Below are 26,960 nucleotides of genomic sequence, written 5' to 3' on the forward strand. Positions count from 1 at the left end.
TGGTTATAGTGTTTGGTTTGTGTGGTTGTAATGAGTGTGTGTTGGATTATGTGGTTGTAATGAGTGTGTGGTGTTAGATTGTGTGGTTGTAATGAGTGTGTGGTGTTGGAGTGTGTGGTGTTAAATTATGTGGTTGTGATAAATGTGTGGTTGTGGTGTTGGATTGTGTGGTTTTGATGACTGTCTGGTGTTGGATTTTGTGGTGTTGGATTGTGGTTCTGGTGTTGGATTGTGTGGTTGTGATGAGTGTAGTGTTGGGTTTGTGGTGTTAGATTGTGTGGTTGTAATGAGTGTGTGGATTTGGAGTGTGGTGTTGAATTATGTGGTTGTGATAAATGTGTGGTTGTGGTGTTGGATTGTGGTTGTGGTGTTGGATTGTGTGGTTGTGATGAGTGTGGTGTTGGATTGTGTGGTGTTGGATTGTGTGGTTGTGGTGTTAGATTGTGTGGTTGTAATGAGTGTGTGTGTTGGAGTGTGTGTTGGATTATGTGGTTGTGATAAATGTGTGGTTGTGGTGTTGGATTGTGTGGTTGTGGTGTTGGATTGTGGTTGTGATGAGTGTAGTGTTGGAGTGTGTGGTGTTGGTTTGGGTGGTTGTGATGAGTGTGTAGTGTTGGAGTGTGGTGTTGGAGTGTGGTTTTGGATTGTGTGGTTGTGATAAATGTGTAGTGTTGGAGTGTGGTGTTGGATTGTGTGGTTGTGATGAGTGTGTGATCTTGCATTGTGTGGTTATGATGAGAGTGTGGTGTTGAATTGTGTGGTTGTAATGAGTGTGTGGTGTTGAATTGTGTGGTTGTGTGTTGGAGTGTGGTGTTGGATTGTGTGGTTGTGTGTTGGATTGTGGTTGTGATGAGTGTGTAGTGTTGGAGTGTGGTGTTGAATTGTGGTTGTAATGAGTGTGTAGTGTTGGAGTGTGTGGTGTTGAATTGTGTGGTTGTAATGAGTGTGTGGTGTTGGAGTGTGTGGTGTTGAATTGTGTGGTTGTAATGAGTGTGGTGTTGAATTGTGTGGTTGTGTGTTGGAGTGTGTGGTGTTGGATTGTGTGGTTGTGTGTTGGATTGTGTGGTTGTGATGAGTGTGTAGTGTTGGAGTGTGTGGTGTTGAATTGTGTGGTTGTAATGAGTGTGTGGTGTTGGAGTGTGTGGTGTTGAATTGTGTGGTTGTAATGAGTGTGTGTGTTGGATTATGTGGTTGTAATGAGTGTGTGGTGTTAGATTGTGTGGTTGTAATATGTGTGTGGTGTTGGAGTGTGTGGTGTTGGATTATGTGGTTGTGATATATGTGTGGTTGTGGTGTTGGATTGTGTGGTTATGGTGTTGGATTGTGTGGTTGTGATTAGTGTGTGGTTTTGGATTGTGTGGTGTTGGATTGTGTGGTTGTGGTGTTGGATTGTGTGGTTGTGATGAGTGTGTAGTGTTGAGTTTGTGGTGTTAGATTGTGTGGTTGTAATGAGTGTGTGGTTTTGGAGTGTGTGGTGTTGGATTATGTGGTTGTGATAAATGTGTGGTTGTGGTGTTGGATTGTGGTTGTGGTGTTGGATTGTGTGGTTGTGATGACTGTCTGGTCTTGTATTGTGTGGTGTTGTATTGTGTGGTTGTGGTGTTGGATTGTATAGTTGTGGTGTTGGATTGTGTGGTTGTAATGAGTGTGTGGTGTTGGATTGTGTGGTGTTGGAGCATGTGGTTATAGTGTTTGGTTTGTGTGGTGTTGGATTGTGTGGTGTTGGAGCATGTGGTTATAGTGTTTGGTTTGTGTGGTTGTAATGAGTGTGGTGTTGGATTATGTGGTTGTAATGAGTGTGGTGTTAGATTGTGGTTGTAATGAGTGTGGTGTTGGAGTGTGTGGTGTTAAATTATGTGGTTGTGATAAATGTGTGGTTGTGGTGTTGGATTGTGTGGTTTTGATGACTGTCTGGTGTTGGATTTTGTGGTGTTGGATTGTGTGGTTCTGGTGTTGGATTGTGTGGTTGTGATGAGTGTGTAGTGTTGGAGTTTGTGGTGTTAGATTGTGTGGTTGTAATGAGTGTGGATTTGGAGTGTGGTGTTGAATTATGTGGTTGTGATAAATGTGTGGTTGTGGTGTTGGATTGTGTGGTTGTGGTGTTGGATTGTGTGGTTGTGATGAGTGTGTGGTGTTGGATTGTGTGGTGTTGGATTGTGTGGTTGTGGTGTTAGATTGTGTGGTTGTAATTAGTGTGTGGTTTTGGAGTGTGTGGTGTTGGATTATGTGGTTGTGATAAATGTGGTTGTGGTGTTGGATTGTGTGGTTGTGGTGTTGGATTGTGTGGTTGTGATGAGTGTGTGGTGTTGGAGTGTGTGGTGTTGGTTTGGGTGGTTGTGATGAGTGTGTAGTGTTGGAGTGTGTGGTGTTGGAGTGTGTGGTTTTGGATTGTGTGGTTGTGATAAATGTGTAGTGTTGGAGTGTGTGGTGTTGGATTGTGTGGTTGTGATGAGTGTGTGATCTTGCATTGTGTGGTTATGATGAGAGTGTGGTGTTGAATTGTGTGGTTGTAATGAGTGTGTGGTGTTGAATTGTGTGGTTGTGTGTTGGAGTGTGTGGTGTTGGATTGTGTGGTTGTGTGTTGGATTGTGGTTGTGATGAGTGTGTAGTGTTGGAGTGTGTGGTGTTGAATTGTGTGGTTGTAATGAGTGTGTAGTGTTGGAGTGTGTGGTGTTGAATTGTGTGGTTGTAATGAGTGTGTGGTGTTGGAGTGTGTGTTGAATTGTGTGGTTGTAATGAGTGTGGTGTTGAATTGTGTGGTTGTGTGTTGGAGTGTGTGTTGGATTGTGTGGTTGTGTGTTGGATTGTGTGGTTGTGATGAGTGTGTAGTGTTGGAGTGTGGTGTTGAATTGTGTGGTTGTAATGAGTGTGTGGTGTTGGAGTGTGTGGTGTTGAATTGTGTGGTTGTAATGAGTGTGTGGTGTTGGAGTGTGTGGTGTTAAATTCGTGGTTTGGGTTTAAATCCAAAACTTCTTTTTTTACCTCATTGAACTCAGGGTTTAATGTTTTTTTCTTCACAGATGTTTTATACTTGGACTTTTTCCCCATGTCTGGCTGAAGAATGCTGAAAGACAGAAAGAAAGAAAAAAGAGATGTTGGTGAAATATTAAAGATCAGCTTCTCCTACGGCTTCACTCGTTCATCTCTCCACTTATCTATTATTTATCTCTGATGGAGTCGCTGAATAAAATCTCATTAGAACTCGGAGCCTTTATGCCATAAAGCAGCAAAAATGAACAGAAATTAATTTGTTTAAAATAATTTTTTTCTACTTTTGACGTCAGGATTTTATTTTATTTCTGTTCTGAAGATCGATGAAAATCCAAAGTCCAGAAAATGAAGAAACATTACAAAGAGAGAAAGAAAGAGTGAGAGAGAGAGAGAGAGAGAGAGAGAGAGAGAGAGAGAGAGAGATATTTCTAATTAAATCAGGGGACAATACTAATTACAATTTAATATTTATCATAGATAAACGTCACACACGCATATATATATATATATATATACGGTATATATGCGTGTGTGTGTGTGTGTGTGTGTGTGTGTGTGTGTGTTGTAAAGTCAAGTTTATTTCTATAGTGGTTTTCACAATAAGGGCATTGTCCTCATTTGGCTGATATCAAGAGTGTGATTATAAATCTTAAACACTGGAGTGTGTGATTGTGAGTGATGATTTTTCTACAGTCATTTACAGTCATTTGTGGTTATAAAACTAGGAGCTACTGAGCAACTCATAAAATAGCTCAACATCTGAGATCATCATAAACACTTAAATGCCGAATCTCTACAGAAAATGGGATTAAATTGTCACTGGTACGTCTCTAGATGGTTCAGGATGTTTGTGGGCATCTACTTCTTTAAAGTTTCACAATCTTCATGAGGTGGGATGTGACTGGGGCTGGAGCAACCTCAGGATGCCTCGGGATGGAGAGAGAAAGAGAAGCAGTGGAGAGGAATTAGCGTAGCTGCTGTTCATGATATTAACAGCACAAGTTGATAATGTGATGTGATCAGATGTTCTGGAGCACAAGGTTATGATGTGATGTGTGTTATGTGTAGAACTCGCTAAAAACATACGTCTTTAATCTGCACTTAAACTGGGAGAGTGTGTCTGAGCCCCGAACACTGTCAGGAAGACCACAGTTTAGGAGCTAAATGTGAGAATGTTCTACCGCCTTTAGTGGACTTTGCTATTCTAGGAACTACTAGAAGTCCGGAGTTTTGAGATCTCAGGGAGCGTGACGGATTGTAGTGTGTTAGAAGACTGGAGAGATACATGAAGATAAACCATTTAGTGTTTTGTCTGTAAAAGACCTGGGAGTCTAAAGTAAATGGCAGGTCTTTTACTGTTGAACTAGTAGTTACAGAACATCAGTCTAAATGCAGGTTGAAATGTTGGAGCTTCTGTGTACTGGTTTTTGGGCCGATGAGCAAAATCTCTGTCTTATCAGAGTTTAATAGTAGAAAGTTATGAGTCATCCAGTTTTTTTTAATTCTTTAACGCATTCAGTTATGTGAGCTAATTGAGTGTATCATCTGGTTTTGATGAGATATATAGCTGGGTATCATCAGCATAAAAGTGGAAGCTAATCCCATACCTTCTAATAATATTTTCCAAGGGAAGCATGTATATTGTGAAAAGCAGGGGTCCTAGCACTGAACCTTGTGGTACCCCATAATTTACTTGTATTATCCTGGATAGTTCTACAAAAAAAAATCTACAAAATGGTAATGATCAGACAGGTAGGATTTAAACCAGCTTAATGCCTGTCCCTGAATGCTGATGTAAGTCTGTAAGTGATCCAGGAGAAGATCCTGATCTTCTACTGAGATGAAGCCTTGGTCTGAAGCTAAAAACAGGTAATTTGTGGTGAGAGTGTAATGTGTCTGTATGTTTAGAGAGTGTAATGTGTAGGTGTGTGTGTGTGTGTGTTTAATGGTGACAGCGAATGAATTATTAGTTGATAGATATTCCACACTGGTGCAGTTTGGAGGTTATTAATTATCCACATTGTGCCTCATGACGTGAATATAAACAGTATTATTTGTAAGCGAGACGTCGCAGCTCGAGAGCAATTCGGCATGAAAGTGACGGATTACGTCGGATTAACAGATGCCGTGCTCAATATGATCACGTTAGCAAAGATCCAATTCTTTTTTTCATGTAAAATGAAAGTCAGAAAACAGTCTGAAAACATGTAGCTGTGTGTATGTGTGTGTATGTGTGTGTATGTGTGTGTGTGTGTGTGTGTGTGTGTGTGTGTGTGTGTGTGAATTGCTCTGTTTTAATTAAGCTTACAGCACTAGCCTGTGATTAGCATGAGCGGTGCGGTGGTGTTTTGAGCACGCTAATTAACACCACATGACTGACACTATCAGTGTTTCAGATTTCACACTCTTGCATGCCAAAGTTAGCAATCATATGCTAATTACTTGACTGACTCAATGTGTATTTAGTCAATAGCCATGCTAATAGTCTAAATCCTAAACCAAAATTTCAACCTGTACACCCTTCACCACAATCATTAAACCATTTATCCTATACCCTACATCCTACACCTTACACCCTTCACAACATACCACATACCCTACACCACATACCATACACCCTATACTCTATACCTTACACCTTCACAGCATACCACATACCCTACACCACATACCATACACCCTATACTCTATACCTTACACCCTTCACAACATACCACGTGCCCTACACCACATACCATACACCCTATACTCTATACCTTACACCCTTCACAACATACCACGTACCCTACACCACATACCATACACCCTATACTCTATACCTTACACCCTTCACAGCATACCACATACCCTACACCACATACCATACACCTATACTCTATACCTTACACCTTCACAACATACCACATACCCTACACCTACACCACATACCATACTCCTGTACCCTATACCTTACATCCTTTACAAAATACCACATACCTTACACCCTTAACAACATACCACATACCTATACTCTACACACTACACCCTATACCTTACACCCTTAACAACATATCACATACCCTATACCCTACACACTACACCCAAAATCCTGCAGCCTATACACTACAGACCCTATACCCTGCAACATATTTAACATATAACCAAGACCCATGGTACATTTGTACGTCAACATCAGTATGTAAATCAAGAGATGCAGTAATGAAGGCTTCTGAAAACACACACACACACACACACACACACACACACACACACACACACACACAAACCACAGTGATAAAAAAAAAACATCGCCCGGAATAAACACTGCATTCAAAACAGAAACATGAATGAGCCTTAATTACAGAAATGAGACACACACCCTCTCTCTCTCTTTACACTCACACACTCAGAGTCAAGATGAACACAATGGTTCATGCGAGAGAGAGAGAGAGAGAGAGAGAGAGAGAGAGAGACCCCATTGAAAACCCTACACCTTTATCCCCACACCCCAAACACTACATTTAAATCCTATATACACAAAATACACCCTAAACCATATAAACCAACCAACCTACATCCTAAACACTTAACCCTATGCCCTATATTCTAAACCCCACACCGTAAACCCTATGCCCCAAATCTAAAACTCTACACCATATATCTTAAACCCAATACTCTAAACCAGGGGTCACCAACCTTTTTGAAACTGAGGGCTACTTCTTGGGAACCGGTTAATGTAAAGGGCTACCAGTTTGATACACACTTCTGAAATAACAAATTTGCTCAATTTTTATTATTAATAATTAATGATATTCATCTATATCTAATCATCTATATTTTAATATTGTTATTTTTAAATTCACACCAATGCAAGTGTGATTTTGTCAGGGAACAACAAGCCACACCTCCCTCCAAGGCTTTAACTCTCACTCAGCCTCTCCCTGCTCTAATCACCTACACCTGTTCCCCATTACCTTTCCTCATTATAAGTTCCCGATTCCACTTCACTCACGTGTGGATCTTTTAGTTGCCATGAGAGATCTACCGGACTTCCTACCACTAGTATTCCCCGTACTTCCACGCTCCTGGCTCCGCTTCGGAGGAGGCGCTTAAGATAGGTTTGCCTTTAACAGTTCATATTGGCGATCATCCCTGAACTACCCACATTACAGATTTTACCAGGATTACGGATTATACCCGCTCTCCGGTTCATACTTCTCCTCAAGCCTCTGCCTTGTATATGTTCAGACTAAATAAAGACAAGGTGTTTACCCATACTCCGATTTCGACTCGTCTATCCGTGACAGATTTAAAAATGAAAAGCAACAAAAAAATGAGATGCAGCTCACTGGTAAGTGGCGCTATGGTGAGCTATTTTTAGAAAAGGTCTACGGACAACTCGTGTGGTCCTTGCGGGCGACCTGGTGCCCGTGGGCACCGTGTTGGTGACAACCTCCTAAACCCTGAACCCTATGCCCTAAACCCTACACCCTACATCCTTTAACTTACATCCGTAACCCTTAACCATTTTTCTTACATCCTAAACCCTTTAGCCTAAACCCTATACCCTACATCCTAAACCCTATACCTTACATCTTTAACCCTAAACCCTATACCCTTCACCCCAAACCTTACATCCTAAACCCTAAACCGTATTCCCTTCATCCTAAATCCTATACCCTAAATCCTAAACCCTATAGCCTAAACCCTATACCATACATCATAAACCTTAGATCCTAAACCCTTAACCATATTCCTACATCCTAAACCCTACAGCCTAAACCCTATACCATACATCATAAACCTTAGATCCTAAACCCTTAACCATATTCCCTACATCCTAAACCCTATAGCCTAAACCCTATACATTTACATTTGCGGCATTTAGCAGACACCCTTATCCAGAGCGACGTACAAAAGTGATACCCTACATCCCAAACCCTATAGCCTAAACCCTATATTCTACATCCTAAATCCTACATCCTAAATCCTACACCCTAAACCCTGAAGCCGAAACCCTACACCCTTTGTCCTACATTCTCAACCCTACACTTTAAACCCTAAACCCTTTAACTCCACTCACATCTTGACGAAGGGGTCGGAGTAGCCGTTAGAGTCCATGGCTGCGAGGTGAGCACAGCGGATAATCCCAACCACCAAACACGTCTTCTCCACAATATAACACAGAGACACCAGGATACGTCCTCGCTGACACACACACACACACACACAAAGAGAGACAATTAGGCTGGAAAAATTCTATATTTCAACACACTGGTTATGTTAATAAACGAATTACTATTTATGTTTGTGTGTGTGTGTGTGTGTGTGCATACCTCCTCCTCCATTCCTTGTGAACTCTGATCCACCATCTGATTGTTACCTTCTCGCACCTGCAGTGCATTGCAAATTACATTAAACATTTAAACACCCCACCACACACACACACACACACACACACACACACACACCTGTGCAATTCTCTCCAGTCCCATGTTGTATCGTTTGCTTTCTCCTTCTTTGAGCTTCTTTAAAGCGACTCGCACTTCACCAATAAACTCATTACGCCCCAAACGGTCCATATCACACACACACAGCCTGCGAGAGAGAGAGAGAGAGAGAGAGAAAGAGAGAGAAAGAGTGTGATGGAGATAGAGAGAAAAAAAGAGCGAAAGTGAGAGAGACAGAAATAGAGAGAAATATTCCAAATCATTCCTGTGATGTATTAGTCATACCTGACAGATGCTTTACACCAATGCACGCACACACACACACACACACACACACACACACACACACACACACACAGTTGTCAGTTTGTTCATTTCAGCATCCGAACCTTGTTCCAAAACCATCCAGAGTTTGGCCTTGTTCCTCTTTCATTATCACCGAGAGCAGACGTCTGGGTGACGTCCAGAACTCAATCTTTACACACTCACCTCCAAAAGTTCTTTTACAGCTCACAAATAAACCATGAACTTCAACATAACCATAAACTCTGTCTGATTTAATTTTTACATTACATTTAATGCACAACTGAAATGCGCAGTGTTTGTTCATCAGAATCACTTTTAACTTTGACCTAAGCCCCATCCTCATATTTTAAGCCACACCCCCTTAGCTGAGTCTGACTAATGTTTAGAGAACCTGGTCTTGTTTGGGAGTGCAAATAAAGAAACTAAAAAAATATTTTTAATCTCTATACTATAAATGCAGGCGGAGCCTGATAGAAAATGTGATTTAAGATTTGTTTTTCCATAAATGTTTACGTTCAGCACCAGAAACCACATTAACAATAACATCTGTTGAGGCGATTCTAATTGAAGGCTATTAGACTCCATTTCTGATTGGCTACATTCGCATCATAGCTGTAGCACTAAACCTTTTACACTTGCTGTAGATAAGAGAATTGTACATTTGGTTAGATTCAAGAAGTTCTATCCCCTTTTTGAGATGTGTGATGTGAAAGTTAAAGCACTCCCACTACAATATCAGAGCTAGCCCCACTGCTTCAGTGCTGTGAACATCTGGCTTCTATATCAAGAGAGTGTTCCCTAACGTTTTCTGAACCCTAACTATCATTTTTTCCTCAATCAACAACCTTCCCTCAACCAACGAGCACCATGTATCAGCAAGAACGTCTCTAGGTTTTGCATGTAACCCTAGTTCCCTGAGGGAACGTGGCGCTTTGGGAACACTCCCGAGTGTTCACGTTTTGAAATAATGTGTGTAATCAGTCAAAAATTGGAAGCTGTCCATTACCGGCAGGGTGAAGTCACAACCAGAAAGTATAAAACGCATACGGAGAGAGGCAGCGTCAGCTTCTGTAAGGAAGTAGGAAGCGCTGCAGGGATGCTGGAGGTGTGGCATAGAGATGCAACGTCTCATTTTTTCAGGGAACTAGGGTTACATACGTAGCCTAGAGACATTATCTTTTAGTAACTCGAGCTGCATCGAAACACTTTGGGAAAAACGTGCCCAACCTGCCTAGTGTGTGTCTGTCAAACACAGCTAGAGGAGGACTGAGGGGCCAGGAGTGGCACTGTGGTCTAGGTTATAGAACCGCACAAAGGTGGACTAACCCGCAACGTTACATGTGTCTTGGAGGGGAACTCCAGAGGACCAAGATTTTGAGGCAGCCACACTCTGGGTGGAGTGAAGGGAGTGGGGAGACCAGAAGACTCATAAGATGATGTGATGGCATTAACAATCCACCTGCTAAGAGTCTGCTTATTACCAGGGAGGCCTCTCTTGGAAGGGCTGTAGCAGACAAGCAGCTGATCAGTCTTTCTCCAAGGACTCATCCTGTGGACGTAGGTGTCTAGGGGCACCTTGGGGATGTAACCCATACAGGAGTACAGAAAGGCACTAGCCATACCTGGGGTAAACTCCATGAAGTAGGGGACCACAGAAAGGGCCTGCAAGTCCCCTATTCTCTTGATGGAGCGGAAGGCCAACAAGAACGCGGTCTTGATTGAAAGGTGCCTCCAAGATGCCTCGGCTAGAGGCTCGAAGGAGGTTCAGACAAAACGACGACCAGGTCCCACCCAGGCACCCTAGGTCATACTGGGGCCTCAGCCTCCAGGTGCCACAGGGAGAACGCGTTACCAACGGGTCTCTACCCAGAGATAGCTCGGCCACGGGGGCGTAATAAGCCGAAATGGCGGGCGCATAGACTTTTCAGGGTGGACGGAGCACATCCACTTGGTGAACTGTCCCTGGAGATAATCCAGCACTGAACCAACCGGGCAGTGGACTGGATCCAGGTGGTGGTTACACCACAAGCAGAACAGACCGCACCTGGCAGCATATGAGCTCGTCATTGAGGGAGCTCTGGAGTGGAGAATGGTTTTTACCACCTTGGTGGAGAGAACAGAACCTCGAAACCCCCTTTGAGCCACAGCCACAGCCTCCACAGCTCCGCACAGCTGAAATATGGCACCCCCAAGCTGGGAAACGAGATCCTCCTTCAGAGGAATCTCCCATTGAGGGTGCTCGAGGAGAGCTACCAGGTCCGCAAACCATGGTTTGCTCGGCCACCTTGGAGCTACCAGGAGAAGATTGACTTCGTCCCGGCAAACTCTCTGTAGGAGACCACCACAGTATTGTCCATACAGACCAACACGTGGTGACCTCTGAGGTGTGAGAGGAAATGCTTCAGTGCTAGAAGCACAGCCAGCATCTCTAGGCAGTTAATGTGCCAGCGTAGATAGGGCCCTTCCCATAGACCTCGGGCGAAGCGGCCACTCATGATCACTCAGCACCCTGTGAGGGACGCATCAGTTGTTAGCATTTAGCAATGAGCGGGGACTCCCAGCACGGGGCTTTGAGATAGGAACCGGTATTGATAAGCTTCGGCCCCAAACCGAACCTCAGAAACTTTCTGTTAGAAGGTAGAATGGATACATGAAAGTACGCATCCTTCAGATCTACCGTGACTAACCGGTCCTCGATCTACGACCTGAGTCTTATGAGAGAGCAGTTCAGCTGACATAGATCTAAGATAGGACACAATCCTCCATCCTTTTTTGGGAACTATGAAGTACTGGCTGTAGAACCCGGACTCTCGTTCTGATGGAGGAAACACCTTGAAGGCCTCCTTCCTCAGGACAGTGTTTACTTCCTGTTCCATGACCAGAGCCTGCTGGTTTCCCACTAGGGTGGGAAGAATCCCATGAAGACGGGGCGGAGGAGACCCGAACTTAATCGAGTAGCCTTACTCTACAGTGTGCAGGACCCACTGAGACACATGAGAAGAGCTTTCCAATCTGAAGAGCTCACTGGAGCTGGCCATGCCCTAAAGCACCGGTGCAATGCACCCCTTCATGGCCGGATCACCAGAACGTCCTATGTCAGGACTTTTGCCTTATCCCTCTTATTAAAGATGACAGTCCTCAGATCTGTCACTTCACAGGGCTTCGGCACAAGGCACCGCGCAGGATCCCTGACAGGGGGAGTACGAGATGCAATGCTTCATTTCAGCATGGCCCTATCCCTGTCAGAAATTTCAGAGAGAGTGAGCCTGAAGTGCCTCTTTGTTGAGACGAGGGTGGCCATGGACCGCTCTTTAGTGGCTTTGAGGGCCAGGTCTGCCGTCCAGCGGAGAAATCAGCTCTCTGAATGTCTTCAAGGCTTGAAAGCAACATTTATGCTTCAGCTACAAACTAAATCTGAAAATGGATGATTTTACATTCCTCTGTCCTTGTGAGGATGTGTGAGGACATGAGGTTTCAGCAAGGTCCTCCTGCTTTCCCCATGTGCTCATAAACAAACAGCATGATGTGAGCTGAGGTGCGAGACTTGGTCTAAAAATGTAGGTGTATTCATCCCCCTCTCTCTCTCTCTCTCTCTCTCACACACAGCTCTGCCGAGGTGTTGGCATTTCCTGCTGTGTGTGAGCCCAATAAATTATGAAGAATTATAACCAAACAGCACCATCCATTTAGGCGGTGTTTAAGGAAGCTCAGCTCACAGAGCAGGGTATGGTTTTATTACTGCTATTACAGAGGAGTGCATTAGGACTTATTTTTATTCCCATTCGCACACCAAGCGCTCGGCCATGCACATCTTTTCAGGAGAAAGTAAGTTAAAGTTTACTGGAGGATGTGAGATGAATGAGCATGCTCACTGGATCATCACAATCATCCAGATATCAAAAAAAGGTCCCAGGTGATGCAGCACCTGAATGCAGATTTATCCGTATTTCTCCAAACTAAAAAAAACAAACTAAAAAGGTCAGTGATCAGTGGGTCAGTGGTTACAGAAAAAAAAGATGATTGGTGATTAGTCATGGGGAACAATAATGACCAGATATTAGTCATTAATGAGAACAATGGTGATCAATGTTTGTTCCACCATGATGATGAGTGATAGGTCTCGAGAGAAAATGTTGATCTGTGTTTGGTCGATGTAAAGGTTGACGGATCTCTGCTCACATTATTGAGGAAATAACAAAAGCGGATTCATTCTGTCACTTCTGCTTTCTAAAGAAACATTGTGGGAAATGTAACAGCTACTATCTAATTATACAGCACTGATCAGACATATCTTCATTTTACCACCAATCAGAAACCTCAAACAAATAGCAATAAAATACTTAACCAGCACGGGTTTTTACCATCTTCATGAACACTGACTGTTAAATGTGTATTAAACCAGCTCCTCACACAAATTGACCTCCACAGCAGAAACCAACAAAAGGTTCCAAAGCAACCTAAATGAAACATTTCCAAACCTTTAAGGAGTTCTTCCAGATCACCACACATACACCCTGGATCATAGGAATAGAAAATCCTGGGAACATGGAGAACATTGATTTTAGCTCCACTTTGAAGAAGGTAAGGGTTTTGAAGACAAAAACCTTGTGTGACCGCTGCGTTATCTCTGGTCATGCATGATTAACGAGTTTTATTTTTGCTTTATAAATGACAGTGGAGAGAATATTCTGAGAATCAGCAGTAAGCTCAGTTATTCATCACAATCTGCCTCCGGTTCTCCGAGCATCACTGGCCTGTTTAAGGTGCTAACTTCCACTTTTTTCTTGCTAGCTCAGCTGAAACCATGTTCTCGGCTGTGTTCCAATCTGACTCTAAATAAAAAAAGGGTGGAAAGAGAGAGGTCCCACCTTTTTTATAAACAATGGCACCAAAATTCCATCCCACTCTGGCACGGGGACTTTTTTTTTTTACGTTGAGATGAATGGTCCGTCTAGTTTTTTACTCACACACACAAAACGCCTTCCTTCTCAATAATCTCATTCCCCTTCAGCTCTCCATTTCATTAGTCTCCTATGGAGAGCTTCTTGGCTGTGTATTATTCTTTCTCCAGCTTTCTGTGTATCTCTCTCTCTCTGTGTGTCTCAGCATGATCTCACACAGCAGGATGGACCCAAGTGTGTGACTTTGTTTCATCACCAGAGGTTTCTGTCCTACTGTGATACTGAATGGTACCGTTCCTTCACCCTCTCGAGCTCCTCCATTCCTACTTTTGCACTTTCTTCCATCACCCTACTTGTTCACTTTTTGACACACAACACACAGATATACTCCCAAAACAAAATAAAACTCCAATAGCAAGTCTCCTCACTGATTAATAAGTTAAGCAGTGGTACTTGTAGGATTTGTAGTTCACACAATAAGCATGCAAGCAGCACTGTTTTTATTTTTAGAACCTGCCTAACAACGTTTGTACCATATTGTCAACTACAGGGCTGAGAATTCTGCAGTGCACTAGCACTTTATTACTCCACAGATTAAGCACTTGTGTCTGGTGCACAACGCTATGACTCGGCTGTATGCCATGGAAATAGTAATTGACTGTAGACCATGGTTCATTCCTAAATGTGGACTACAACTTTGTGACCCAAGTGTGGGCTCCAGCTTTGGGAACCAGTCTGGACCTTGGTGTCCTGAGTGGACCAACAAACTACAGCCCACAGGCCGAATATGGCTCCCACCATTTGGCGTGGCCCTCTGAACAATGCCAGAGACATATTTTAAAATTTGAATTTTACATATATGTTTTACTCAAATCATACCTGGTTAGATAAAAAAAAAAAAAAAAAAAAAAAGTTTGGGGTCTGCTGTAAACTCTGCACCATGGGTTTGGGCAAGCTCTCTTATTGCTGAGAGAGTACTGAAGATGTAGCATGTGCACACAAGCTGTGGTTCTTGAATCTAGAACATGAGTATAAGCAATAGTTCAGGCATCTGGTGTATTTGGTGTGTGAACTACAACTCTGGTAATTGATTATGGAATACAGCAATAGGGCTTGAGTCTGGACTACACTACAGGCATGTGGTTGCAGTCCAAAGTTCTGGTAATTGAGTGCAGAGTGTAGATACATGTACCTGAGAGTTTTTGTTGTCATGTCAGCAGCAGTAATGCCATGGTAAATCAGGGTCTCATTCCAAACCGGATTCAGGGTGTTCTTCAGGGTCTTTGTGCGCAATTTATTGGCCTGTTCAAAGAAGAACAGAAAGGCTGAAGGTCTTAAATCAACAATCATGAAGAAGTGCAAGTACTTTTTAATACTCTATGTGTTTAGGAAAGGAAGAACATTAAACGTGAGGATGGATTTGGACTGTAATTAATATCAACAGTCTGCTACAATCTGCTCAGGAACACAGTTTTTATGAACAGTTCTGCATGTAAGCATCATCACTGAACCTCAACACTGATGGAACTGTAATGATGAACATTCAGTGTTGAGGATGAGGTTCTGTTTAAGGGTCTGGTTCTTCTCAGGGAGTTTTTTCTTCACCACAGTCACCACTGGATCACTCATTATGGAGAAACGAATACACACTAAACTTCTACATTCTTTTATGCATTTATAACCATCTTTCACATTACCTTCTCTTTTTCTTTTCCTGTCCCCAAAAATCAGTTGGCCATCAGAGAAACCACACACACACACACACACACACACACACACTTCATCAAATTGCCTTCTGTCTTTTCGGAAGATTCTGGTCCATGTCCAAAAAGACACACAAACAGGTGTCACGCTCCCAAACTGAAGCTGACCAATTATGGTCCATCTGTGTCATTAACGCCAACACATTTATTAGGAGTCACACACACACACACACACACACACACACACACACACACACACAGCATTCGTTTCTCGTTCTACTCTTGATCTCTTAATATTTCCATTGAATACAATCTTTGATGTCTATGAATAGGGCTATGTTCCAATCCTATCTCCAACATGCCCTTAATCACTTCCCCTTGATTGCGTCCCCTGAGCCGTGTTAAACACCGCATCGCTGCGTAATCAGCTTTAATAATGTGTGAGGAATCACCTCGGCTCCTCTGAAGATCTGAAGCTAGCGGTTATTCATGATTGGGTTAATTGAACTACAGGGATTTAAATCATTAGAAGCTTTATTTACATTCATACATGCAGCCTGATACACCTTTAATGATGAAGCTGCGTGGGCGGGGCTTACTCTAGATGAACTGAGGGGTGGGGCTTACCCTGGATGAACTGATGGTTGAGGTGGCTGAGCTTACCCTGAATGAACTGATGGTTAAGGGGGCGGGGCATACCCTGGATGAACTGATAGTTGAGGGGGCGGGGCTTACCCTGGATGAACTGATGGTTAATGGGGGCGGGGCTTACCCTGGATGAACTGATGGTTGAGGGGTCGGGGCTTACCCTGAATGAACTGATGGTTGAGGGGTCGGGGCTTACCCTGAATGAACTGATGGTTCTTGTCTCTTAACTTCTATCTTTCTCTCTGTTTCTCTGCATCGCTCTAATTCTAGTTCTCATTTTATTTCTTTTTTTCTTTCTTTTCCTCCTCTCTTCTTGTGTTTCCTCACTTCTTTCTATTCTTTTATTCTGTTTCTTCAACACCCATTTTATCTCACCCTCTTTCTACATTCTCTTTTCCCACCAGTCTTTGTGTATTTCTTTTTTCATTTTTATCACATTTTTTCCTCTCTATCCATCCTTTTACTAGTCCTTTTCTCTTCCCTCTTTTTCTTTCTATTAATTCTCATGTTTTCTTTCATCATATGCCTCCTCTTCTTCTCCCCTTTCAATTTTTCTCCTCTTCTCCTTTTCTTCTCCTTTCAATCTTTCTCTTCTCCTCCTTTATTCTTTTCCTCATCTGCTCCTTTTCTCTTGTTCATCACTCCTCCTCGCCTCCTCTCCAATTTTCTTCCTCTGCTCTTTTCCACTCCTCTTCAACTCCAAATCTCCTCCTCTTCTTTCCTCCTTATTTACTCTTCTCTTTCTTTCTTTCTATTTTAATTTTTACTTCTCATTCCTTATTTATCTCCATGCTTTACACACACACACACACACACACACACACACACACACACACACACACACACACACACAGCTGCAGCTTTCCTAAATATTTTATTCTCTGCCTCTTTTCTCTCTTTCTCTCTTTTCTCCTCTCACACCATCCCTCCATCTGGGCCGGGGCAGAAATCCCCCAAGCAGCAGGTGTGTGTGTGTGTGTTTGTATGTTGTACATCCTCTCTCTCTCTCTCTCTCTCTCTCTCTCTCTCTCTCTCTCTCTCTCTCTCTCTCTCTCTTTCTCTCAGTCTCTCTATCATTAATCTGTCTGACCTTCAATGACCTTGAAACAGCAGCACAGCAATGAAGAGATGGTGAGAGACAGACGGATAGAGAGATGGAGAGACAGACAGGTGAGGGAGGGACAGCAGCAGGTGGTTGTCATGGAAACAGCACAGATTGTTACGCGACTCACGTCAACAGAGCATGGGCGAGTGAGTGACCGAGTGAAAAAGAGAGGTGTGTGTGTGTGTGTGTGTGTGTATACATGCCCCACTTATCAGCCCACACAAGGGTTACACACACTGCTGACTGCAGAGCTTCAGCTGATGGAATGCATGCACACACACACACACACACACACACACACACACACACACACACACACACACTCACACACAGAGCCTTTATGGTGGATTGCATTAAAACGATTAAATGTGTGCCATTTATGGATGTGTGTGTGTGTGTGTGTGTGTGTGTGTGTGTGTGTGTGTGTGTGTGCGTGCGTGCGTGCGTTTGTGTCAAGCTTCTTGACTTGTGTGTGTGTGTGTGTGTGTGTGTGTGTGTGTGTGTGTGTGTGTGTGTGTGTGTGTGTATTATGGTTGTCAGAATAAATGTAACTGTAACTACTTAAGTAATTAATAATAATTCTATCATTGTAGAGCAGCTGTAAAACTGGTGTACTGTACAGTGTGGGATTAAATACAAGGAATAATAATTATTTTTAATATAATTGTTTGTTTTTGTTTTTGTTAAAGAATTTGTGTGTGTGTGTGTGTGTGTGTGTGTGTGTGTGTGTGTGTGTGTGTGTGTGTGTGCTGACCTTGCTTGCTCCAGGCAGAAGGTGGAGCTTGACATAGGGGTCAGCAAGTCCATTGGAGTCCATGGCCTTTAGTCCCTAAACACCCACACACACACACACACACACACACACACACACACACACACACACACACACACACACACACACACACCAGGATAAATTATGTTAAACATCTCTTTAAGTGCTTTTGTGTGTGTGTGTGTGTGTGTGTGTGTGTGTGTGTGTGTGTGTGTGTGTGTGTGTTACCTTTGCCTTATGAATAGTGCAGTGAAGGCAGTTGTTTTCCTGATCAAACAACAGGCTAAATCCCAGAGTGCCCAGATACGCTGTAATACACACGCACGCACACACACACACACACACACACACACACACACACACACACACACACACACACACACACAATAGTAGTTTCCATAGTAGCAGTTTGTTGACAGAGTTGTGTACATCACTCGCTCCACTGATGATAAACTGATTATAAAGTTGTTGGATTGTTGATGTGGTGAAGTTTTAATAAAGTACTGAGATGTTACTGTAAGATGTTTAATAGGAGTCTCCACTGTCATTGCTGTGACTTTACTCTAACTTTAGGTTCTCCAACATCTTCAGGACAGAGAAGGTTATACCTCAAAATAGAGAAAACACAGAGAGAGTCCTGAGGGATGAGATGATTTATTATAATTAACCACATATTACTAATAAAGACAAATACTATTGACCTTCATATATAGCTCATGGCCTTCAAATATTATCTCATAGTCTTAAATTATTATATATTATATCTTATGACTTTGAATTATTGTCTTAATGTTTAACTCATGATCTCAATCATTATCTTATTATCTCAAAAGATTATCTCATGACCTTGAATTAATGATCTGATAATCTCAAAAATAGACTCCCAGAGTCTTTTATTTTTTCTCATGAATGTTGTTTATTTTCTCAATATCTCATGGCCTTTCATTAATATCTCATGAGCTTCAATTGTTTTCTCATATCCTCGAAATATCATCTTGTGGCCATGAATTATTATTTTAGACTCAGTTTATTATCTCATAGCCTCGAGATTTTATCTTGCCTCTAAATATTGACGCTCAGCCTTAAATTTTTAATCAGTGGATTTGAACTGAAATATTAAATTGTACTGATTTTCTCTGGATTTCGTGGGAGCTGCTGAGACGGACATGTGAAGGATCAGAGTTATAGAATATGAGCACTTTTGCTGCTGCTGCTGTAGGAATATTCTTGAGATCTTTACACCCACGACAGGAATCTCTTCATCCTCCTCCCCGTGGTTGATGTTATGGTTCACGAGTTTAGCCTGAATTTCACTGCGCTCCTCGAGGCAAGGTCGTGTTCCTTCTGTTCCTCACAACGCTAGATATATCTGGACCTCTGCACCGTCCTCTGCCTCCGTACGCAACACCAAGCTTTTTATTTGCTTATCTGCTCGTTTCCACGACCTGCTCTTGCAGCCATTTCATCAAATAAATTTTATAAATCGATTATTAGATATTCTAAATTTGATATAATCTGTCCAGTAGATGGTAGAAAGGTGGTGTGTCCATTGAAAAACTACTTCCTGTTTACTACTCCACAAACAGAACCTCCACAGAGCACAGAACATCCAAGAAGACCCCCAAAGAACATCCTATTGTTCTCCATGAGCACATATTGTTTAATCATTTATTTTATTATGAAGTTCAGTAATATCTTTGTTTATTTTAATATGAAGTGTAGTGTAGAGTGTACACTCTAGTGATGGTGTAACCTGTAACCATAGCAACCCTGCGGTATGTAGAATCACACAGTGATCAATTATATACTGATAAAAAAGTGACTCACTGTCCTCATCATCAGAGTCGACACCCTCCCTCTCCTCTTCTTCCTCCTGTCTCTCCTCGTCCCTCTCTCTGTCTGTCTCTCGGGGTCGGGGGACAGGTTTCTCCCTGGGCGGAGGGGGCGTGGTCGGGAAGGCGTGGTAACGTGGGAAGAAGTCGGACAGGTTGGGGATGGGCAGGATGGGACCGGGACACACGTTAATGGCAAAATGCTCCTGCATGGAGATCTTCACAGGAGATGGAGGAGGGGGGGCAGAGGGAGGGGACGCAGACGAAGGGGACGTGGAGGCGGAGGATGGAGGGGGCAGGGTGAGATGAGAGGAAGGACCGCCTCCTGATGGGAAGTGGGAGTGGCTGGGAGGAGCTTTGGACACACTCATCTGGACCAACACACAGGAAGGACTGAGACAGACAGACAGACAGACAGACAGACAGACAGACAGACAGACAGACATATGAACAGACAGACAGACAGACATATGGACAGATGGAAAATGACAGAGAGAAAGACAATGATAATGAGACAAATAAAGGGGAAAGGGCAGCAGAGCCAGAGAAGGAAAGATAGAGAAAGACATTTTTAGAACATTTCTAAAACCCAGCAAATGTTATGGGAGGAGCTTATCACACATCACTGCACTGATTGGTCAATTTAATGGTTTATTCTCTGTGTTTATCTAACAGGCTAGGAGAGATGGAGAGAAAGAGAAATGTACATCAAGTTAAATGTAGAATTCAAATGTCAATTTTAGGATTTTTGACCGTTGTGTTTACAATCAATATCAATAATTATTTTTCAGTCGGAAAATAAATCAACCTTTCGTTAGTGCTGACATGTTGGTCAGACAAACGTAAAGCGTTCAGCGATTCATCTAAAGATCAGCCTCTCAAGCTAGTAATGTACATCAGCAGCTCGAGACTTTTTATTTTACAATTTGATTTGTAAATTTCACATAAACAATTCAGAAGTTAAAGTGCGAAATTCATCCCTCTGGTTGTTTGTTTTTCATGTTTTCATTGAAATTTAGGACGGAACCTTCTGATTGGTAGTCACTCCTCCTGTCACAAATGTTTGTGACCCAGCATGACTGACACGGAAAAGACTGCAGGTTTCTGTATGAAAATAGATTTTAAGGTTTTTGTAGAAATATACGTACTAAAGTAGATTTTTTTTTGTGTGATGAGCCTGAAAATACTTCCATCACAAAAACACACCCGTCACAAAAACACACCCGTCACGAAAACAAACCCGTCACAAAAACACACCGGTCACAAAAACACACCCGTCACAAAAACACACCGGTCACAAAAACACACCCGTCACAAAAACACACGGTCACAAAAACACACGTCACAAAACACACCGTCACGAAAACACACCGTCACGAAAACAAACCGTCACAAAAACACACGGTCACAAAAACACACGTCACAAAAACACACCGTCACAAAACACACCGTCACGAAAACACACCACACGAAAACACACCACACGAAAACACACCACACGAAAACACACCAGTCACAAAAACACACCAGTCACAAAAACACACCGTCACAAAAACACACGGTCACGAAAACACACCCGTCACGAAAACACACCGGTCACAAAAACACACCCGTCACAAAAACACACCGGTCACAAAAACAAACCCGTCACAAAAACACACCCGTCACAAAAACAAACCCGTCACAAAACACACCGTCACGAAAAAAACACACCGTCACAAAAACAAACCCGTCACAAAGCACATCTATGACAAGACACACAAATCGCAAAGACACCCCTATCACAAAAACACACCCACCACAAACACACACCTATCACAAAGACATGTCCCCTACACAAAACACACCCATCGCAAAGCCGCATCTATTACAAAGACACACTCATCACAAAGACACACATATCACAGACACACACCCCATCACGAAGACACACCTCTACACATAGACACACCCCTACACAAAGACACACCTATAATAAAGACACACACACCCCATCACAAAGACACACCCCTACACATAGACACACCCATCATAGACACACACCCCATCATAAAGACACACCTATCACAAAGACACAGCTATCACAAAGACACACACCCCATTACAGACACGCCCATCACAAAGACACACCCATCGCAAAGACACACACACACCCCATTACAGACACCCTTCATTACAAAGACACACCCACCATTAAGACATTAATCACAAAACACGCCCATCACAAAGACACGCCCATCACAAGACACACCCCTCATTACAAACACACCCATCATTAAGACATCAATCACAAAACACACCCATCACAAAGACACCATCACAAAGACACACCCCTCATTACAAAGACACACCCATCATTAAGACATCAATCACAAAGACACGCCCATCACAAAGACACCATCACAAAGACACGCCCATCACAAAGACACACCCCTCAATACAAAGACACACCCATCATTGAAACATCAATCACAAAACACGCCCATCACAAAGACACCATCACAAAGACACCATCACAAAGACACCATCACGAAGACACACCATCACAGACACACGCACCCCATCACAAAGACACGCCCATCACAAAGACACCATCACAAAGACACCTTCATAAAGACACCTATAACAAAGTTACCCATCACAAAGACACACACATCCCTACACAAAGACACACATATCCCTACACATATACACACACCATACACAAAGACACACCCATACACAAAGACACACCTATCACAAAGACACACCCATCACAAAGACCAATCAGTAATGTACAGATTTAGAATCCTGTCTGAATATTTTCTTGATCTAATTCTACATCAGATTTATTTATTTTATTTGTTGTTGATGTGAAATTAGAAGAAACAGCACTGTTTACGAACTTTCAGCAAACACGTAAACACACTTTTACGTTTCAGAAACGTGTGAAATGCAGAAGCTGATTTTAGGTTCCTTTGTATATTTACAGCTGCTAAACTGTGATTGGTCAATAAGTGTTTATAGGTGGGGCTTAATAAAGTAACCAGCCTGTGTACCTACACACTGACATCATTACCCCACCCCTTAATTTAACAGCCAATCAGCAAACATACACATTTGCATATTCATTAATAAGACTAAGATTGATAAGTGTAATAATAAGCACACACACACACACACACACACACACACACGCTGTCATATACAGCTACACGTCATCAGTTTAAACCAAACACACCCCTGCACACTGATACACAAACATGAACACACAATAAATTTTATTGCTGATGTACACACACATGAACACGTGTAATTTACACACTTAGTCACATACTCAGGCATGTGGACAATTATGCATGGGCTGGGATTACACACACACACACACACACACACACACACACACACACACACACACACACAACACATATGCCCATAATAAAACGTGTAATAAAGCTTACACATGCATGTAACACACACACAAACGCATTCTCACAAACACACACACCACATTCTTCTCTCACACACGATAAACATCCTCACTGACATGCATGCACACACACACACATGCTCAGTCACACACACAGACATGTGATCAAGACGCATGCACACACACACACACACGCACACACGCACACATACACACACATACGCTCACCCATTTGCAGGCTTCATCTGTCCCGAGGTTCCATCTCGTCCTCTGTCTCACACACACTGAACACACTCCACCGCTGCCGGGAGTCAATATACATCCTCTACACACACACACACACACACACACACACACACACACACACTCTCTCTCCTCTCTCTCTCTCTCTCTCTCTCCTCTCAAATGCACTGCTTATCTTCCTTTCCCACCCTCCTGTTCTCCTTATCTCAGTTTCTACACACACTCGTCTTTCACTTTTTCTATTTCTCTCTTTTCTCTCTTTCTTCCATTTCTCAGTTCTCTCAGATGTTTCTCAGATTCACTCTCTCTCTTTCTGTCTTTCTTTCTCTTTTCTTCTCTCCCTAAACCCTTTCCTTTCTCTTTTCATTCACTCATTTTCACTTTCCTTTCCTTATCCACACTCTCTCCCTCCATTTCTCCACACTCTGTTATCTCACCTGTCATATTCTTGCATTCTCTCTTTCTATCGTCTGTCTCTTTCTCTTACACCTTTTAGTTTGTCCACTTCTCTTTTCTCATCTGTTTTCTTGTTTGCTCACACTTTCTTTTTTTATCTCTCTCTCTCTTTCTCTCTCTGCCATGGTGTGTGTTTGTGTATTTTTTGGTAAATAGTTTGGTAAAGATTAGACAGAAAAGAGCAAGGAGAGAGAGAGAGAGAGAGAGAGAGAGAGAGAGAGAGAGAGAGTAAAAGAGAAAAAGGGAGGCAGACAGACAGATAGACAGACAGACAGAAAGAGGCAAAGATAGAGAGAAAGCGCAAGAGATAAACAGACAGTGAGAGAGCGAGAGAGACAGACATAGATAAAGACAGAGAGACAGACAGACAGACAGACAGATAGATAGATAGATAGATAGATAGATAGATAGATAGATAGATAGATAGATAGACAGACAGACAGACAGACAGACAGACAGACAGACAGTGATAAAGAAACAGACAGATAGACAGAGAGAGACAGACAGATAAAGAGACAGACAGACAAAGTGATAAAGAGACAGACAGATAGACAGAGAGAGAAAGAATGAGAATAAAACTTGTAATAAAGCCCCAAACTAATAACTCTGTACTCAGATTGTGGGTGTGGCCTAATATACTAATGAGAATGTTTGATTGACAGCCTTCTGTCTAAAACCCTGTGCGTGACATCACTCAGCAACAGAACACAAGTTTTCTCCTCCAGAGTAACTTTTATTTTCTCACTTTTTTCATTAGCGTCCATTCGCTAGGTTAGCTTTTTTATTAGCTTTCAGGTGCTTAGCCGTCTCGCTAGGTCAGGTATTTCCTTCAGCGTAGCTTTTATTCTGTAGTCTTTCACTCTTTAACTCTAACTAGCTTGCATTCCATTTTCTTTCTTCAAAGAGCAAACACCTGAAATGTATTTAAAATGGACTTCAAAGGTTTTTTCTCTCCATCATTGATTTCTAGTGGAATAAAATGTGCTTCTGTGCAGAATATCGATAAATCATACAGAACAAACAACTCAGTGCTGCATTCAGCAAAACGTCGCCTCAGCACCCAGAACTTCCACAGTTTTAGTCTGAAGGGAAACTTTTTCACCCCAGTCTCAGGAGAGAAGCCCACCTCCCGCTGAAGTTCTGCTTTACCGCCCTGCATCATGGGAAATATCCTGAGGTTAACATGTTCTATTCACAACACCACAGAAATACATTCATTTGACACTTAGAATCAAGTTTAAGTGCTAGATTCATCAAGCTCTTCATCCAAAACCAAACCTCACCATTAAGAACCTCAACCTTTATCCAAAACCAAACCTCACCATCAAGAACCATAACCTTCATCCAAAACCCAACCTTTCCATCAATAACCTCAACCTTCATCCAAATCCAAACCTCACCATCAAGAACCTCAACCTTCATCCAAAACCAAACCTCACCATCAAGAACCACAACCTTCCTCCAAAACTACACCTCACCATCAAGAACCTCAACCTCCATCCAAATTCAAAACTCACCATCAAGAACCATAACCTTCATCCAAAACCAAACCTCCTCATTAATAACCATAACCTTCATCCAAAACTAGACTTCACCATCAAGAACCACAACCTTCATCCAAAACCAAACCTTACCATCAAGAACCTCAACCTTCATCCAAAACCAAACCTCTCCATTAATAACCATAACCTTCATCCAAAACTAGACTTCACCATCAAGAACCACAACCTTCATCCAAAACCAAACCTCACCATCAAGAACCATAACCTTCATCCAAATCCAAACCTCACCATCAAGAACCTCAACCTTCATCCAAATCCAAAACATACCATCAAGAACCATAACATCATCCGAATCCAAACCTCTCCATCAATAACCATAACCTTCATCCAAAACCAAACCTCACCATCAAGAACCACAACCTTCATCCAAAACCAAACTTCACCATCAAGAACCATAACCTTCATCCAAAACCAAACTTCACCATCAAGAACCATAACCTTCATCCAAAACCAAACCTCTCCATTAATAACCATAACCTTCATCCAAAACTAGACTTCACCATCAAGAACCACAACCTTCATCCAAAACCAAACCTTACCATCACGAACCATAACCTTCATCCAAATCCAAACCTCACCACCAAGAACCATCATTATAAAGAGTCACAGCTGTTTCAAACTGAACCTAGGCATCAAGAACCAGAACCTTCTTCCAAAACGAAACGTCACTATCAGGAGGGGCTTTTGTGACGATTTCACGTCACTGCAGTAATTTCAGTTTTGGGGCAGTTATAACTGACGTGTGTATAAATATATATTAATATTTATTAGGCTTTTTGGTGGATTTAGCAGTCAGAAGCGTATTTATATTTGGTTTTGGGGAAATCCGCAGGCAGGAGGCACACAGGCATTTATATTTGGATTCTGCAGCAGTTTGTGGTCAGGGTGGTATTTATAATACTATTTGGGGCAATTATATGTTATTGGGTTGAGGCATTAGTGTGGGTTATTTAGCATTCTGCTGTATATTTAGCAGTCAGGGGGTATTTCAGTTTAGGCTTAGTGATAATAATAATATTTTGGTGTTTTGGATTTTTGAGGGCCACAGAAACTTATCAGGTAACAAAACCATGTTCTGAGGTTTAGGACCAAATCTCAAATCTAAATATTTCATTTTCAGCCATCGGAACCATTCCTCAGGTTTCAAAATCAATAACCAGCCACTCAGATGTGCAACCAAACCCAGAGTTCCAAAACCAACACAAACATCAGGATTTTAGAGTAAGAACCAAACCACATGTTCCAGAATAAAAAAAAAAACCTAACCTCAGATATGAGCTCTGAGAACCAGACTCTTAATTCCTGAGTCAAATTACCAGATTATTTCCAGCATCAAGAACCAAATCTCAAACATAAAAGCTTCATCCAAACCTCAGCTTTCAACAGCAACACCTGGAGCTCAGGTTCTGAAATCCAGAACCAAAAACCAAGCCTAAGATTTACCATCATAAACCATAACATTTATTCAGAACTAATCTTCAGGTTCTGAAATTAATACCAATGAGTTTTAAAGTTCTTAATAACTAAAGATCAGCTTTCAGTACCAAAGCATCCAAGCATGAAGAACCCTGATCTCCATCTTTGAGGACTATCGTGTTTCTCA

At 42.2% G+C, this 26,960-nt stretch overlaps 1 protein-coding gene across 1 annotated transcript in view; it reads right to left on the reverse strand.

Moving 5' to 3' along the window:
- Positions 1–23,465, reverse strand: part of doc2d (double C2-like domains, delta) — a 33,054-nt gene extending 9,589 nt beyond the window's left edge. Inside the window, exons 1-9 of the mRNA XM_046870542.1 lie at positions 23,325–23,465; positions 19,683–20,080; positions 18,084–18,163; positions 17,838–17,912; positions 14,820–14,929; positions 8,442–8,568; positions 8,307–8,363; positions 8,054–8,178; positions 2,983–3,064 (exon numbers count right to left, since the gene is read on the reverse strand). Coding sequence (XP_046726498.1) covers positions 2,983–3,064; positions 8,054–8,178; positions 8,307–8,363; positions 8,442–8,568; positions 14,820–14,929; positions 17,838–17,912; positions 18,084–18,163; positions 19,683–20,080; positions 23,325–23,341 — 1,071 coding nt within the window. The 5' untranslated portion in view covers positions 23,342–23,465. The remainder of the gene's footprint in view (positions 1–2,982; positions 3,065–8,053; positions 8,179–8,306; positions 8,364–8,441; positions 8,569–14,819; positions 14,930–17,837; positions 17,913–18,083; positions 18,164–19,682; positions 20,081–23,324) is intronic.
- Positions 23,466–26,960: the final 3,495 nt, after the last annotated feature.

Source organism: Silurus meridionalis, chromosome 17 (genome assembly GCF_014805685.1).
Source record: "Silurus meridionalis isolate SWU-2019-XX chromosome 17, ASM1480568v1, whole genome shotgun sequence".
NCBI classification, from domain to species: domain Eukaryota; kingdom Metazoa; phylum Chordata; class Actinopteri; order Siluriformes; family Siluridae; genus Silurus; species Silurus meridionalis.